The sequence below is a fragment of the Miniopterus natalensis genome, chromosome 1, assembly GCF_054644295.1.
Source record: "Miniopterus natalensis isolate mMinNat1 chromosome 1, mMinNat1.hap1, whole genome shotgun sequence".
Classification (NCBI taxonomy): domain Eukaryota; kingdom Metazoa; phylum Chordata; class Mammalia; order Chiroptera; family Miniopteridae; genus Miniopterus; species Miniopterus natalensis.
This window is the reverse complement of record NC_142081.1, coordinates 41,158,998-41,171,102: the sequence shown is the minus strand read 5'-3', so window position 1 is coordinate 41,171,102 and position 12,105 is coordinate 41,158,998. Positions and strand designations below refer to the sequence as shown.

Here is a 12,105-nt window from a genome sequence, read left to right as displayed (position 1 = left end):
CACCTGAAGACAATGACCCTAAGCTCCCCTGCACACACTCTTCCACCTCAGTGCCCATCAGAGCCAGAGGTGCTCTCAGCACTGCCCCTCCCACCCCCAGTGCCTAGATGGACTTCACAGCTCCAGGGCTGACTCCTGGGCCTCCCACCCTAGCTGACACAGCCATCAGCCTCAGCTCTGAGTGGGGAGAATCATGGCACCTGGTCCCCACTTCCCCATAAGCAGTCAATGACACTCCCCAGCCCCCCACCCCCGGCCCCAACATACACACCAGGGCAAAAGCACCCGGGTTGGCTATGAGGTCCATCAGACACCACCTGCCTTCCAGAGCCTCACCTTTCCCTCCCTCTTCATCCTCACTCTGGCCCTCCAGCCACGTGCCTTCTCCTCTTAATCCCTTTCAAACCCCTGCCCTAGATCACTGACATCTGCCCTAACACACCCTCCCCAATGCTCCATTCCCCCACCCCACAAACACCCCCCCACACACACACCTCCCTACCCCTCATCTGCTCTTTGAGCTGGAAGGGGCCCCAGGGATCACATAGGCCACCTGCTTCATTTCACAGATAAGGAAACTGAGGCAGATTCAGTAGGATGACACACTGTAAAGGAGTTGAGGCCAGAACCCAGGCCTCCCCCTGCCTGGAGCGAGCCCTCTTTTCACTCCTGCCACCTCTACCCTAGCCCACACTCCTCTTTTCCAGGTTCACCTTTCCCTAATCCCCCGGGCTGCCTACCACTCAACTCAGGATCCCACCACTCAACTCAGGTCCTCAGAGGCTCTGACCAACTCTTCACAGACACAATTCCCCCCAGGTGGAGCCCGCACCCTGCCTCCACTCACCTTCCTTTCCCAAACTGTACTCTATCTTGTACTTCACCACCTGCCCATTGCTCAGGCTGGGAGGCAGGGGCAGCCACGCCACCCTGATGTCCGAGGGGTTGGGGCTGGACAGGGAGAGCTGGGGCGCTGCACTGGGGACTGAGACAGAAGAACATCAGCATGAGCTCTGCTCCACCGACGTGGAAGGTGAGGCCCAGGAGCGGTCAGAGACTTGCCCAGGTCACACAGCAAGTCAGAAGTAGGACCAGGATCTGAGGGAGGAAAGGGAGCCTCTCAGGGGAGCCCCAAGCTGGAGAGGAGGGGACATCCTTCCCACCCTGAAAAAGGTTTAGGGCACAATCTTCCATATCCAGTGGGTTAAAGTCACTGGTCCCTGCCTGACTGGACGGTATGTGGGAGTCAAGGGCCACATGACATAGGGATTCACAAGCTGAGATCTCAAGTCCCAGTTGTCCCACTGACTCTGGGCAAGTCACTCTCATTTTCTGGGCCTCAGTTTCCCCAACTGTAAATTGGGAAAAAGAACCTTTGCCTACCCCTTTTAGGGCATAAGAGATGGCACAAGGCAGATAAAAGAGTCTTGGCATTCACTAGTAAAGAGAAGCCAAACTACCATCCCCAGGGAATTCTCTGGACCCCAAGGTGCCCATTGCAGGTACAGAGGCCCTACCATCGTCCAGTGTGTGGACCAGCGCTGGGGTGGAGGTGCGGCTGGCCCCCAGCTGAGAATAGGCCACTACGTAGAATTCATAATCCGTGTTGGGTTCCAGGTCCCGAACCTGTAGCTCTGTCGTGTCATTGTTCACTGCAAACTGGTATTCCACATTGTCCATGCCTGGGGCGGCAACACAGGGGACAAAGGGACTGTCACAGGAGCACCGCCAGGGGCCCACTAGCTGGAGGCTATCTGGGGGTCCTTCATATGGTCCCTGTCTCTGGAACAGTGTATTTATAGCTAAATCATCCCAGATCATCTTCACTGGAGATTATAAACTCCCCTGGCTTCTAGTTCCACTGTATTAATTCCTCCTTCCTCCACTGGTTAGGAAGCCCTTTCCAGCGTCCACTGAAGTGACTCCTGATGCATGTAACAGCTGGCTCCAGGAATGCCAAGGCGTTTTCCCTGGGAGGAGAAGCATCCTCTCCCTCCTCTCTCACAAACTGCGGCTGAGCAGGAACGTGCCACACACACTGACCCCTCAGCTGCAGGCCTCACCCACATGCACGCGGGTGTCACCTGTGGGCTCCCACCCCATCCCATCTCAGCCCCAAAGGTAGCGGACAGGCAACCCTTCCGTCATCCAACTTGTCCCCGCCCTCGCCGAGTCCCGCTTGGGGCGCTTGGGCCTTCGCCGCGGAGTCTCCCCCGACTCCCCCGCCCCTCCCCGCACCCCGCAGGCGTACCCCGAGCCTTCTGGTAGTGGAGGGAGAAGCCAATGATCTGCTCGCTGTGCAGCTCGGGCCGCTCCCAGGCCACCAGCACGGCGGAGCTGCTCAGCGGCGTGGCCGTGACCCGCGTGGGCGCGCTGGGCAGCCCCTCGCGCACAACGACGGCCAGCGGCGCGGCGGCGCACGCCGTGCCCGCGCCGTTCTCGGCCACGCACTGGTAGTAGCCGGCGTCCTGCAGGCCGATCTGCGTGATGACCAGGCTGCCGCCGCCGCCCTGCACCTTGACGCGCCCGTTGGGCCGCAGCGGCGCCCCGTCGTGCAGCCAGCGCAGCGCCGGCCTGGGCTCCCCGGAGGCGCGACACACGAAGCGCGCGGTGCTGGCCCGGGTCCGAGACAGCGCTTCCGGCGCCTGTGAGATGGCGGGGGCCGCTGGGGGCGAGGGGCAGGACGCTGACCGCGCGCTCCGGCCTCTCGGCGCTCTGCCCCTCCCCCGGGGCCCCAGCCAGCTCCCACACCCCCTCCAATCTCTCTAACCTCTCCCTGACTCACCCCTTCCCCCCAAAAACCTCCAGTGCAGCGCAGCGCTACCTCTTTCTTTCCCCACTCCCCCAGTCCCGCGCTGACCAGGCCCCCTAAGCCCCCCGTCCTGGGTCTAGCCCCGCGTCCGCGTTCATCAGCTCCTCCCCTACCAGCGTCTCCCACACCTACCAGATGTACCCCTCTACAGTTACCTCTGTCCTGAGCAACTCGGGTCCACTCGCTCCCCCAGTAACCTCGGTCCTCCCCCTCCCCCGTTACCTAAGTCCCACCCAGACCACCCCTCCCCCCACCTTCTTTCCCCAACTGAACTCTTCCCACTCTGCCCTCCAGGCTCTCACACCCCTTCCCCTCCTCCAATTGCCCAGCGTGTCCTCTCCAAGCACCGCCCCCTTACGAAGCTCTCCTGCCCACCAGCTCCGCAGCCACCCCTCCCGGCCCCGCCCCTCGGCACGCTCCGGGGTGCCTTTCAGCCGCCCCGGCGCGCCCGGCCGCACGCTCCCTGCCTCCCCAGTCCTCCCTCGGCCCCAGCTAACCCGCCCCAGTCCGGCCTCCCGCACACCTACGCCCCAGCCTTCACCCCGCCTCACCCAGCACACGAAGCTCAGCTGCTGCGGTGGCAAAGTCGCGCGTGCGGGGCTTGTTAGCGCGGCAGACGTAGGTGCCAGAGTGCCGGGGCTGCGCGCTGGCGATCAGGAGGTTGGTGCGGCCCAGGACGATGACATCGGTGGCGATGGGCTTCCCGTCTGCGGGAGGAGAAGGGAGGACGCTGGAGGGGGAGATGAGGACTGCGCCTCCATCAGCTCCCCGGGCCTCGGGGGTCCCTCTACACCCGGGCGCGGGACCCGGTTGGAATCTCAGCTTTTCCACTTTCTAGCCTAGTGCCCGTCTCTGAATCTTAAGTGTCTCCCTCTGTAAAATGAGATAGTGCCTAGCTGGAAGGACTGCCGTGGGCGTGGAAGGAATAGGATTTGTGAGAACCCCTGGCACAATGCAGGCACATAACAGGAGCGCTAGTCAGTTGTCTATTACCATTGCTGTGAAAATTGATTTCTCCCAAGAAGGACACACTCCTGTATGGTCGTAGGGCAGTACCTATGATGAAATATGGCTGGAAAGGTCTGACCCAAACCAAAGATTTAAATATGTGCAGAGACTTTCACCTTGATGTGCAATGAAAACCATTTTAAAAGTCCTTGCCTTATGGACATGAACAGAAAATTCAGGGGGAAAACGCAAATGGCCAAGAAACACATAAAAAGGTGTTCAGTTTCACATAAAGAAATGCACATCAAAATACAATGTTCATTTTCACCTATCATATTGGGAAAGTGTTTAAAAACAGTAAGTTGCAATGCTGGAAAAAGGGTAAATGCTGATAGGACTATACAGGGGCTCCACCTGAACCCTGAAGCCAGGGATTCTACTTATGGGCACCTGTCCTGGGGAGATGTGAACAGGGCTGATCACTGTCGTGTTAACTGTAACAGTGGACAACTGAAAAGGACTTAAAAACTCAACAGTAGGAACTGGAAAATTACATTACAGCTATCTTCAAATAATGGAACATCATATAATCATAATTATTTTTTGAAAAAGTTTTAAAGATGGGGAAATGCTTATGAGATACTATTGAATGAAAATAGAACTTGAAACTGTAAATTCAACATGCTTTCAATTTTGGGGAAAAATGTATATGTGCATAGAAAAAAATCTGGAAGAAAATATACACATATGTTAACAATTTCTATCTCTGAATGGTGAAATGTTTTCTGTTTCTGCTTTTCCCCAGTTTTCTACAATGAACAAATATAACTTTTGCAATCAGAAGAAAATAAAACAAAAGGCCCTTCCCTAGCTGTGCCCGGGATCAGGAATGAAGTCCTTTTGGTGTCTTTCTCTTTCTAGTCTCTGTCCAGGAATGTTATTAGCAGAGCTTGCCCAAGTGAGTCCCCACAACTACAGGTGTCAGGATCCTCTGGAACAGCAATTCTCAAATCCATATTGTGCACATGAATCACGGAATTGCCGGGGACCCCAAATGCAGAGGCCACGGCAGGACCCAGATTCAGCATTTCTAACTAGGCCCAGGTGGTACATCCAAAGACCACACTTTCAGTTGCAAGACTACAACTCTCCAGGTATGAAGGGAAGGAGTCTGTAGTTTTAACAAGCTCCCTGGGTCATTCTGGTGCATGGTCAGTATTTGAGAAACACTGACATTAGAACTTCTGGACAACATCACAAGCTTGCCCCGATAATAGTAAGAGGTCCCTGCTGGCCCTGGGATCCCCCTAACTAGGCAAGTGCCACAAATTCAATGAGGCCATGCAGGTAAGGGAGGTGCAAAGATTCCAGAACTGTTCTATCTCATCAGATCAGTGGGAGGAGGTACACAGTTGCTTGGTTTATTATTTTTCTTTCTTTTTTCTCTTTTTGAAAAATATATCCTTTATTGATTTCAGAGAGAGGAAGGGAGAAGGGAGAGAGAGAGAGAAACATCAATGATGAGAGAGTCGTCACTGATCGGCTGCCTCCTGCACGCCCCCAACTGGGGACGGAACCCGCAACCCAGGCATGTGCCCTGATCAGGAATCAAACCCCCATCTCCTGGATCCTAGGTCAACGCTCAACCGCTGAGCCACGCCCGGCCAGGCTTATTACTTTTCTTTAACCTCTGTGTATTCATTATGTACTCTTGAATGTGAGATACAAACTTATAAAAAGGAGGTAGTGTAGGGTAACAGACTGAGCCAGGGAAGAAGGGTAAAGAGGACCAGGTTTTTAAGACTTCTGCCATCCGCTTGGGACAAGTCACTTCTTATCGACAAGGGAAACAAAAATAATCCTGCCTTTTCTTCCATACAGGACTGTAGGGAGTGGTGTAGTAGAAAGAAGACTAGCTCGAGCTTGGGTCCTGGCTTTCCACCTGCCTCTCAGCCTCAGCTTTCTCATCAGCCGATTGGGAACAATAGTCCTGGCCCCTCCCCTCCTCCAAGGGCTCTGGAGGCTGAGGCAGGGAGAGGCGTGTGTGCTCAGTAGACCGCCAGGCGACGGCAGGCCCAGCGCTCTCATTACCTTGATAGCATCGCCTGTGACGCTGTCCCACTCGCCACTTATCACTTGCTGCCTGATACTGTCACACTGTTAAGACTCTTCATGGCTGTGTGTCTTATCTCCCTCACCCAGACTATGAGTGCAGAGGGTCTGTGTCTCTCATCTGGGTATTTTATTCACTGTGCCCAGCGTGATGCCAGGCACACAAAGGCAGCACACAGTGGGTGGACCAAGCGGCAGCTCTGTCATGCCACAGAGCAGCAGTGGGGGCCTGGTTCCACCCGACTCACTGGCCGCATGGCACCTTTCCAGCTCTCACACTCTCACTTGCAACACTGTTGTGAAGAATGAAATAAGTAAGGGGGAGAAGCCAGCCCAGTGCCCACATTAAGCAAGGTCTCAATAACGATTTTGTGAGGGGCAAATTCAAGTGCCTGTAAAAGGAACATGCTACACAGGTTGGTGATTAAGTCTGCTCAGGTCCCCCACCCATGCCCAGCCCTGGGAGATGAACTCCTGCCATACCAAAGGTTGGTGACGATGAAGAGGTCACCCTTATAGCTCCATGACTTAGGGACACATGAGATGCCACACCCCTCCTTTCCCATGCCCTTCCAGTTCCCTCCGTCCACTTACCCTGTCGGACCCAGGACACGAAAGGGGTAGGGTCAGCAGAGGCCACACATTCCATCACCACACTCTGTCCAGACACCACTGTGGTGTTCTCCGGAGCTGCCACAATGACCACGTCCTGCCCCCTGGTAGATGCCAGGGACCCTGAAGAGAGGGCAGACCAGCAGGCAGTTTTACCATTAGGCGTCTTCACCTGTGTTCCTCCCCTGATGCCCCTGGTGAGGAAGGTGGGGCTGGAAGCAGCCAGGGTTCCATCTGGCAGATGGCAAAAGCAGCCAGAGTTCCACAGAGCTGGGCCTCGGACTCGGAGCTCTTTCTCTTGGAGCCAGGAGAGGGATAACCTGGTCTCCAACACCAACCCCCCCTCCCCAATCTTCCCTGCCAAATCGAACCCGCCCTCCAGGCAGAGGACTGTCAGGGTCGAGTAGACTTGGAGTCAACAGCCAGTTTCCAGTTCCGACGCTTATTATCATCATTATCCTGCTGTGTGGCCGTAGACAAGTCCCTTCTCCAAAGGGTCTCCGGTTTCCATGTGCAAAAGGCAGGAGGTGGGCTCAAGTTTCTGCCAGCTTGACAGCTCCCTGAGCACTGATTCCTGCCAAGTTCTCAGTGTGATTTTGTTTGTCCCCTGGGTCAGCGTGGTGAATACCTGGTTTTTCCAGCAGATGGAGACAGAGACTCCAGGCACTGAAGGGACAGCAAACCAGACTCAGAGCCGCTCACTAGCTAAGCCCTCGGGAAATAGGGTAGAATTGGGACAGGGAGGGGGGGATAATTAGGGGGCTTGGAGATGTGAAGAGGGGTAGGGTGGGGGGAGATGCTCATGGCAAAGGGAGGCAAGTAAGACACCCTTGGGGGAGGCCTGAAGTAAGATCCGAGGGGCACCTGCTAGGTACCAGGCACTTTCCACTCTTATCTCAGCTATTCTCAAAACCTTCCAGAGCTGGACATTTGATAACCAGCCCAGGGTCACACAGATGGTGAGTAAAGAAGCCAGGATTCAAATCAGGTCTTTCTGACCCCAAAGCCTGTTACCTTTTACTGTATCACCCTGGGACAGGAGCTTTTCAGATAAATGGAGAATGCAGAAACACCAGACTGCAGGGAGGTGGATTTGTAGGGCATGGCAAGTATCCAGGGGCAAACACCCCAGTGCCCAGAGCCCCCAGGGCACACAGAAGGGCAGGGACCAGGGCTTCAGGGCACTGACACCCTCTCTCAGATGCCTTACCTCCCCACCCCTGTCTCCAGCCCTAGATGCTCCAACCAATCCCAGGGAACACAGGGCCTCCATGGGAAGGGAGCACTACATTGGGAATCCAGCCCCAAGTCTCTTCCTGACTTGCTGGGTGGCACTGCCTGCTCTGAGCTTCATCACCTCATCTGTCTGATGGGAGTGATATCCCATCACCTCTTTGAAGGCAGGGCTTGGATCTCTTGAGGCCCCTCCAAGCTCTGAGGTGGCTGACTCCAGAAATACCCTGGTTTCCCCCAACAGCCAGCCCCCTTACCTCTGTGGGCCACCCTGAGTACGGCCTCCTGGCTGAAGCGCTGGTGGGCTGAGTTGGTGGCCACGCAGCGGTAGGAGGCTTCGTCACTTTCCTGAACATCCAGGATCTGGAGAACCCCGTTGGGAAGAGTGATGAGCCTTGGGAAGGGGAAGAGGGCACCTGTGAGGTGGGCAGGAGCTCGGCAGGGAGGGTGGCATGCGCAAACTGTGTCTCTCCAATCCGACCTGAAACACCTAGCGTCTCACTTTCAAGCCTCACTCATAATTTTAAAAATGCAAATTAGAACTATAAGAAACCATTTTCACCTATCAGATGGGCAAAGGTCAAAAGGTTTAATAACACCCTACCTACATGAAGGAATAGGGGGAAGGCACTCTTGTCTTGTTAGTGGCCATGCCAAGCAATATACCCTCTTTCAGGGACAAGCTGGTGATACCTTAAACTCAAACCTGCAGGTGCCTTTTGACCCAGCAGCGCCACCTTGAGGACTCTATCCCACAGATGTTCTCATACATGTACGCAAAAATGTATGTTTAATAATATTAATTCCAGCATGGTCTTTAATAGCAAAAGACTGGAAAACAATCCAGTGCCCATCTGCAGGGTGGGGACTGGCTAAATCGGTGTGGCTACATTCATGCAATGGAATGCTAGGCAGCTGCTCAAAGGAGGCAGCTCCCTGTGTGCTCATATAGGAAGATCTCCAAAATGTGTACTGTGCACAACAGTGTGGGGGGGGATCTGTACATGTGTATGCAGGCACCGAATGTCCCTATGATGGTGGCTGTCTCTGAGGAGGGGCCCTGGGATCCTGGGAGCTGAAAGTAGGGGAGGGCTTACTTTTATTATATAGCCTTCTATACCTCCTTCCTCCCCCGGCAAAGTCCCTCTTATTCACACAATCTCATCTGACCCGCAGAACAAGTCGAAGAAATAGAGGGGATCACAACCTTCACTTTATTGGTGACAGAACTAAGCCTTAGAGAGAGCAGGGTATTTTCCCAGGGTCTCACAGCTGGAGCAGTTAAAACTTGAATCCAGGTCTTCTAGTCCCAGATCCCATGTTCTTCCCACCTGCCTGTCTTGGCAGCCCTTACATGACTGAGAATGCCAATGGAGGGAACACAGTGCCCAGCAAGCCCCAATCAACATGGACATTACTGAGGACGAGCAGGATGGATGAGGGTGGTGTTCTCTGCCCTCTTGGTTAGAGGGTTGGAACGTGGCCTCCGCTAGGAAGGCCCAGAGACCTTGCTTGAGAGACAAAGCAATCTAGGGCAGAGAAGTGTCCATGGGGGCCAGGGTGGTGGGCTCTAGCCCAAGTAGGGAATGAGTGGGTCCTCCTGCATCCTCCAACTGTGATCCCTACAGGGGGCTCAGGGCTGAGAGTTCTAATATCTCAGAGAACAAACAGTGCTGGTGCCTGGATATAGGCTGGGCCAAGGTCAGAGAGGAAACAGGGCAGCTGTGCACTTGGTAAAGAAGTTCCCTTAGCTTGTGGGGAAATGGGGTATAAGAAAATCTAAACACAGGAGATGAGAACCAGCTTGAGGGTGTTGGGAGAGAATTCTGGCCATGGGCCTGGAAACCTACTGTGGCCCAAAGACTTAGAGAAAAAACAGAAACCTGCATCACTCCTTTCCTCACTCCAGAGGCAAACCCAACTCTGCCCCAGCATCTTCCTTCAGCTACGACAGCTGCCCACATCTGTGGTAGGCCAATGGGGGAGAAGGGACAAGAAGGGAAAGAGTAGTTGGAGGTAAAATCCTGGGCCAGGCCCGGCCGGGCGTGGCTCAGCCGTTGAGCATCGACCTAGGATCCAGGAGATCATGGTTCAATTCCGTCCGGGCACATGCCCGGGTTGTGGGCTTGATCCCCAGTCAGGGGCGTGCAGGAGGCAGCTGATCAATGACTCTCTCTCATCCTTGATGTTTCTATCTCTCTCTCCCTCTCTGAAATCAAGAGATATATTTTAAAAAATTAAAAATTCCTGGGCCAGGGCCTAGCCTGCAGCCACAGGAAATTTCATGGGAAAAGCCAAGTGGGGAAGGACAAGCAGGACTCATCTGGGAAACAAAGCCCCCATCCCCATCCAGGTCTCTTCCACTTAACATACTCTGCCTCCAAGGCCGTTCGTGCTCCCTCAGTCTAGCTAGCTGACTCTGCCTGCAGGGTTCCTGCCAGGAGAAACTACATTTCTTAGCCCCAAAGTTCCCTGGTCTTTCCAGAGAAATTGTGCTCCAGGGACCCAAGAGCTAATATCTCTTTCGACAAGTAACATTTCCTTAATTATGTGTGTTGAATGAATGAATGAACACCTTTCCTCAGATGTGCTGTTGCTACAGCCAACAGAGCAAAATAGAACCAAAAATCATTTCTGTTTTGTTAAAATGTGGTTTTAGAAGCTCTGTCCTTGGAAAGATGTCCAAGATCTATTGGTTAGTGGGGAAGACAGTCACAAAACAGTGTTTATGAAGCAACTCTATTTTTGGAATATAAATAAATGATATGTTAGGATATACACAAAAAAATCCAGGGTGGTAAAACTCCCATCACCCATAAAGGTTTTCTCTGGAAGTAAGGTTACTGGGGACTTGTTTGCTGTTGTTGTTGTTGTTTTTAATATATTTTTATTGATTTCAGAGAGAGGAAGGGAGAGGGAGAGAGGCAGAAACATCAATGATGAGGGAGTCATTGAGGTGCCTCCTGCACACCCCGCACTGGGGATCGAACCCGCAACCCGGGCATGTGCCCTGACCTGGAATCGAACAGTGATCTCCTGGATTATAGGTTGATGCTCAACTGCTGAGCCACACCAGCCGGGCTATTTGTTGTGTTTTAAAATTTTTTTTGCAGTGAATATTTATTAGTTTGGAAATATAAAACTTTAAAGAATTTAAATGGAAAAAAGCATGTGCTCTTGTACATTTGTTTTCTAACTCCAGGCTCTGTGGCAGAGTGGAGAGAACTGGTTCCAACATATGTGATTTTAGCAAGTGACATCCCATGTCTGTGCCTCAGCATCTCCTCTGAAAAATGGGTTAAAGAATTTCTGTCCTTCCTACTTCACAACTCTGACCCTTTTAACATCTTATGAGCTCACATTGCATAATGGACCTAAACACTAGCTATGAATTATAAACTCTAAACACATCTTTACAACGGTGTAAACTGTACACATATTTGAAAAGACTGGAAGGAACACTCAAAACGATAATAGCTGTCTGTGTTCAGGTGGTAGGCGATTTCTCCCCCTTTAAGTTAGTATATTTTATCATTTAAAAATTAATTCAAGTTTCAAATAAAACAAAATAGCTACTTATAGAATGAAAAGAAACCTCTATCCAAAAGGGAGGAATTCTTGTTTCTTTAAGCCTGAGACTGAGTCTGCTGCTCCACTCCCCCAAAAAGCCAGTTGGACCCAGGGATTCAAGAACACAGAAGAAATGACACAGCTGCTCTGAGTTTCCTGAGACCAAAGAGCCCCACCCCTAAGCCCTACAGAGATCCCCTGGGGCAAAGGACACTAGCCGAGGGTCACACCATGTTGACACTCGATGGACACTGGGAAATGGGCAGGGCAGAAGACTGGACTAGGGATCCCTCAGTATTTAAGTCCATTAGTGCCACGTTTTTAAAGTGTGAGTGAGTGGAGATAACACAATGATTTCAAATGGATCCAGACACACATTTTTTTATTTCAGTGGTTAGGTATTTATTTTTATGGCCACCTTCTATTTATGGTAACTGTTGCTGGTTTTCCATTTTACTGCAGTGAGATAATGTTTCTCTTAAGTATGTGTTAAGTTACAAAAGAGAGAGTTGATTTAAAGAAATGCATTAAGTAAGTGATTGTATAAATGGTTTAGGGATGGCCAAAATTATAAAGGGCGTTTATGAATGCCTGGACTTTGGGAAACATTGCTCTCATTGATGACTGGTTCCCATAGAAGAAAAATTATCCCCTATCATTAGAAATTAGCATAAGTACCAGGGTATTGCCTTAGGGTCTAGTCTTCACCATCAGTTTCAAAACTATGCACATATACCCTGACAGAGTGTGTTTATTAACTGCACATGTGCGCTCCCTACACCAAGGCATATGGTCTCCTTCAAACCACTGGGCTGAGT

General features: G+C 52.3%; 1 protein-coding gene across 3 annotated transcripts in view; it reads right to left on the bottom strand.

Annotated features, from left to right (window-relative positions):
• Positions 1-12,105, bottom strand: part of IGDCC4 (immunoglobulin superfamily DCC subclass member 4) — a 38,158-nt gene that overhangs the window by 12,666 nt on the left and 13,387 nt on the right. For all 3 annotated transcript variants that reach the window (XM_087820858.1, XM_087820859.1, XM_087820860.1), the window contains exons 4-9: positions 7,975-8,111; positions 6,467-6,607; positions 3,364-3,519; positions 2,252-2,665; positions 1,518-1,682; positions 848-985 (exon numbers count right to left, since the gene is read on the bottom strand). In XM_087820858.1, the coding sequence (XP_087676984.1) occupies positions 848-985; positions 1,518-1,682; positions 2,252-2,665; positions 3,364-3,519; positions 6,467-6,607; positions 7,975-8,111 (1,151 nt within the window). The remainder of the gene's footprint in view (positions 1-847; positions 986-1,517; positions 1,683-2,251; positions 2,666-3,363; positions 3,520-6,466; positions 6,608-7,974; positions 8,112-12,105) is intronic.